At 33.6% G+C, this 5,719-nt stretch overlaps 1 protein-coding gene across 1 annotated transcript in view; it reads right to left on the minus strand.

The window, feature by feature from the left end:
• LOC106473143 overlaps nucleotides 1–5,719 on the minus strand; it is a 20,536-nt gene that overhangs the window by 10,042 nt on the left and 4,775 nt on the right. Inside the window, exons 5-9 of the mRNA XM_022401633.1 lie at nucleotides 4,587–4,719; nucleotides 3,663–3,778; nucleotides 2,544–2,607; nucleotides 1,155–1,281; nucleotides 227–330 (exon numbers count right to left, since the gene is read on the minus strand). Of these exons, the coding sequence (XP_022257341.1) occupies nucleotides 227–330; nucleotides 1,155–1,281; nucleotides 2,544–2,607; nucleotides 3,663–3,778; nucleotides 4,587–4,719 (544 nt within the window). The remainder of the gene's footprint in view (nucleotides 1–226; nucleotides 331–1,154; nucleotides 1,282–2,543; nucleotides 2,608–3,662; nucleotides 3,779–4,586; nucleotides 4,720–5,719) is intronic.

Raw genomic sequence — 5,719 nt, forward strand, 5'->3', positions numbered from 1 at the left:
ATGATTTTACAATGATGAATTAAAATGCCTTGTACACATTAAAGTAAAATATTGTTATTATGAAAAGACAAAACGCACAAAAGTAGCAAAAATCAGACAAAAATATTAATATGATAATAGTATATTATTATAAATTATCTTTATTATTCACAACTAGTGCTATGAAACATGTTCTGAACTTTAAAGCAATGATAGTTTTACATTTCCAAAAGTTTCAATTACTTACGTATATAGAAATCACAGTTTTTGTAATTTCCAACTGGATCTCCCCACTCTTCAGAGATGTCTTTGGGGTTGAGGAAACATTGATGATCGCAATAGTGGATCGATCTGTGATCAAACAATAACCGAGATTTAAAGTTTCTTCATGTTTGATTATTAGATCTAAATACGAAGTATAACCAAAGAGATAAATGGTGTAGAAAAGGCTTAAGTTACGTTAAGCCTAATCTACTATTGAATGCAGTGGTGCGTTACGACGAATTATATGTGGGAAACATTTCTGTGTCTAGGCTTAGGGTTCTTACTGTATTTTAAATAGTTATTATGATTTATTTAAGTTATATTTAGAAGAATCAAATAATATGTAGTATTTTTGTTGATTTAGCTACTTGCATATCTATTAAAATACTTATGAGTTTACATAAACACTTACAATAACTTACGACATTATTTTATTATATTTTATCAAAAGTTTTAGTAACTTCATAAGCAGCCATTTTGTTTCTATTTTTAATTCTAGTTGTGCTTTAAATATAGGATGAATAGGGATCATTCTGGTTTATAGATGGCGTAGTTTATGATGTAGTTAATGCTTAGCGGAACCTTCTGGAATAAAAACAATGGCTAAAGATACATATTAGAGGGATTTATTTTTTCAAGATTTTTTTTTCTGAATGCGCAAGTCATATTTTTGGCCAACTTTTTTACACATTTCGAAATCATCGCGACACATCAGCCCACAGAAGCTCAGCGCTAAGTCTGCAGGATTACGACGTTAAAAATCGGGTTTCTATACCCGTGTTGGGCAAGCCACAATGTCTGGCTTTGTGCTTAACAACACTCAAACAAGGCATTAAATCAGTAACTTGAGAAGGTTTTGTTGTTGTTTTTTTCACTCCGAGTTGGGTCGAGAAACTACACGAGAGACTAACTTGCACAAAGGAGATTTTTCCTGAAGACACTTCGCTGCACATTCGTCTATGTTCTCTACTCTTCCCGCGTTTTTCTCGGTCTTCCTAGGTATACGGAAGTCATCAACATTAAGCAGGGAGAATCCAGCTACAGGAAAAAAATTAATATTTTGAATACGGCTCAATAAATAAAATGATAAATCGGTTTGAAATTAAACCACTTTCCAAAGAATTGGTTAATTTTGGAGGATCTTGACACCAACTTTAAAATAGTTTAAGATTAACTGTTATTTTGGGGGGCTCTTGACACCAACTTTAAAATAGTTTAAGATTAACTGTTATTTTGGGGGCTCTTGACAAAAACTTTAAAATAGTTTAAGATTAACTGTTATTTTGGGGGCTCTTGACACCAACTTTAAACTAGTTTAAGATTAACTGTTATTTTGGGGGCTCTTGACACGAACTTTAAAATAGTTTAAGATTAACTGTTATTTTGGGGCTCTTGACACCAACTTTAAAATAGTTCAAGATTAACTGTTATTTTGGGCGCTCTTGACACGAACTTTAAAATAGTTTAAGATTAACTGTTATTTTGGGGGCTCTTGACACGAACTTTAAAATAGTTCAAGATTAACTGTTATTTTGGGGGCTCTTGACACCAACTTTAAAATAGTTTAAGATTAACTGTTATTTTGGGGGGCTCTTGACACCAACTTTAAACTAGTTTAATATTAACTGTTATTTTAGGGGCTCTTGACACCAACTTTAAAATAGTTTAAGATTAACTGTTATTTTATAAGTTTGGTCAACGTGGTTATTAATAAGAACTTCTGAGTGACAGAGAAACAATAGAGTGTTTTATAATAAGTCAAACACTATAACTGCCACGTGCAGTGACAACGAGACCTTTCGGCTAATACCATGGATCTTCAGGCCGGTTGGTATGCCACAGACACTATTTGTATAAGAAATCTACTTGACAAAAACTGTTACAGTGTGAAATTCTGAAGTGTGGTTATTAAAACATACTAAAACACTTAATAAATTCAAGTGAGGGATAAAATTTTCATCAGTTTGATCCAACTTGTCCGCTTCGTTTACAGTTTCTATATATATATCTCAATGAAAATGAGTTGAATAAGTATTAACTAAGATAACTGGATACTTCAGTGAATACAGCCACCATTTCTGTGACTTTTCCATACTTAATCTCCGAATTCAAGGCCTTGCTTTTCAAAATTACCCTGTTCAGTCCAAATGAAAAAAATATAATAAGTCTGTTGTTTAAGTTTTAATGTTGAAGTAGGGTAATTATCAAATATGTTGAAGTGTTCATAATAGTATGTTTTACAACGGACTTCATATTTATTGTAGTTCAGTCGTGAATTTTCTTAAACGTGGTTTACTCACTTAGTGATGGTGGTTTCTCCAGGAGTAAGACACTCACTAAAATTGACGAGTCAGAATAGTCAGCCTGGAAGAAAAGTAATAGAAATAAGTTAAGCCTAAACGGTACCTTGTACGCACGTGGGTGGGACAACGGTCGGGTCATGCAGAGACCCCTAAAATTCAGGCATAGCCGGGGGTCTAATGTTTAGTTACTAACTAGAGGAAAGGCAACCAGCCTGCACTAGCTGCCGCCAGCAGAGTTTTGTCCGGCTTTTTTTGAGACAAATAATGATACTGACTATCACTTTTATAACGCGCTGACAGCCGAATGTGCGCAGATGTTTACCGGTGTCACGTTTCGAACACCACATCTTGACACACAAAACAGTGTAGTCCAGACTGACCCCCTCACACACAAATACCATGTTACCAAGTTGACTGTGGTCAAATTTATCGTACCTATGTTTTCCAGCTTATCGATTCTTGGCTTTAGAGGAAATCGTTCGTATAATCGTATTTAAAGTGCGAGAAATATTTTGTGGTATAGCATGGATTCGAAGTAGGCCTAGCACAAATATATACGGAACTTACGTGTCGACAAAAAATCGTTACTAGGCAACAAACCTCACGGGAGATAAACACTTGGATCAACAGTATCGTTATTAACTTATTACTGTTATCAGGGCTACTTTTAACTGATCTACAGCTATTATAAATAACCTTCCCACAGATAAAAGTGTGGAACTCGAACCTTGGACCTCCAGATCTACATCGTGGCACTCTAACCACTAAGTCGCACCCGCCCCACTTATATAACTAAACAACAGTCCAAGAGGAACATTTAGTTGTAAACAAAAGCTAGACAACAATTTACAAAATAATAAAATTCTCATCGTAACAGAGAGTAACTTGAAATTTAAAATGCATATAATACAGTAAAACATACCATCTTAAATATTAACAAGTTAGTATTTAGAATTATAAAAGGGCAACATTTGAATAAATAACTATTATTTATTGACCAATACAATATTATAGCAGTAATTAAAATACAACGGGAAAAGTGTATTAAAAAAATATATATATATTTTTTTCTTATAGATATTGGTACACACGTTATGATCAATATGGCTTACTTACTCTTAAAAAGGGAAGCCTAATCGGTGATACGCCCATGTTCGCCGCTAGGAGGATCAACAAATAAGTTCGAAATAGTTGGTCGTTCATCCGGGCAATGGCGACTTTATTCCTGTCCACTACGGTAGGTAATATTAACAACAGTATTGTTCAATTATATCCTTTGAAATTATGGTTCAAAAATAAAAATACTTTTAAAATAATTACAGTAATTAAGCAACTTTCTGTCAGTATCAGAAACCAGCTTGTTATTAAGCACGTTATAAGATGATACTTAAAAAACAAAATTCCCTTTCATCCTTTAAATTCAAGGTACTTTCTAATGCGACATTTTTTTTTGCCATTAACTTGTTTTAGATCAAAGTCACTAACTTGTTTTTACACTCGAATGTTCTAGAACATTGTCTATGTTTATTAATATTAGTGTTTTATATATATATATTTTAAAATGAAACATAAGAATATCTCAGGTAAACTATTGTACGACTCACTGAAAGAGGGGGTGTTATGATAATACTTTGTACGAGTCATTGAAAGGTGGGGTGTTATAATAATACTTTGTACGACTCACTGAAAGGTGGGGTGTTATAATAATACTTTGTACGACTCACTGAAAGGTGGGATGTTATAATAATATCTTTACTACTCATTGAAATATGGGGTGTTATGATAAGTTACTTAAGGCACATGTGATTCAACCTTCTACAAACAATTTATCAAGAACAATGTAGAAGAACAAATCATATCTAAGAACCTTCCTACCACTGCGAAAAATATCATACGACAGACAGACTATCTGTTCTCAGACCACCGCAGGGATCAAACGCAGAATTTTAGCATTATTAGGCTTCAATGTTACCGCTGAGGAACTGGGGTCCTTCATATCAAATACAGTTTAGAAACGGATATAAAAACGAATAAATTTACCTTCAAAAAGGATTTGGAAATATTCCGTTTCATCTTTGAACTCACAGTCCTCAATGCTGAATTTCTCAAACATTTTCAAGTCAATGCCAGCATCTCGGAAAGCAAACATGTTGTACTGTTCTTTTAGCGTCGGCTGTAATAGAAATTTAAACTTTCTTTAGTCTATAGCTACATGTTGTACAGTTCTTTTAGCGTCGGCTGGAATAAGAATATAAACTTTCTTTAGTCTATAGCCACATGTTGTACTGTTCTTTTATCGTCGGCTGGAATAGAAATATTAACTTTCTTTAGTCTATAGCCACATGTTGTACTGTTCTTTTAGCGTCGGCTGGAATAAAAATATAAAATTTTTTAGTCTCTAGCTACATGTTGTACTGGTCTTTTATCGTCGGCTGTAATAGAAATTGAAACTTTCTTTAGTCTATAGCTACATGTTGTATAGTTCTTTTATCGTCGGCTGGAATAGAAATATTAACTTTCTTTAGTCTATAGCTACATGTTGTACTGTTCTTTTAGCGTCGGCTGGAATAAAAATATAAACTTTCTTTAGTCTATAGCTACATGTTGTACAGTTCTTTTATCGTCGGCTGGAATAGAAATATTAACTTTCTTTAGTCTATAGCCACATGTTGTACTGTTCTTTTATCGTCGGCTGTAATAGAAATTTAAACTTTATTTAGTCTCTAGCTTTCGCGCTTATCTTATGTCCTTCTTGGTGGAGTAGAACTTATAACATAAACAATTTATAGTAGAAATTGAAATTATATAATGTAATATTTCTCAAGGAAACACCTGAATAAAACATAAAGCGTGGGTAACATTAACAATAAAACATAGTTGTTGGAATAAAGAAAATAAAACTGGACCGGAACAAACCACAAATTAAGTCTTTTCTTTCAGAAATTGGCGAAGAAAATCATTTCAAGCGATAATATATTGTAAATGTTACTAAAAACTTGACAGAAAACACTAGAAGGTTCCCGAATTATTGTGAAATAGTAGGAGGCATAGGTAAGAATTGAATAACGGCGACCATATTAGGCGAAGTTAACCACCAATCAGTTGGTTTGGTTTGAATGTCGCGCAAAGCTACACGAGGGCTATCTCCGCTAACCGTCCCTACTTTAGTAGTG

Source organism: Limulus polyphemus, unplaced genomic scaffold (genome assembly GCF_000517525.1).
Source record: "Limulus polyphemus unplaced genomic scaffold, Limulus_polyphemus-2.1.2 Scaffold5920, whole genome shotgun sequence".
NCBI lineage: Eukaryota > Metazoa > Arthropoda > Merostomata > Xiphosura > Limulidae > Limulus > Limulus polyphemus.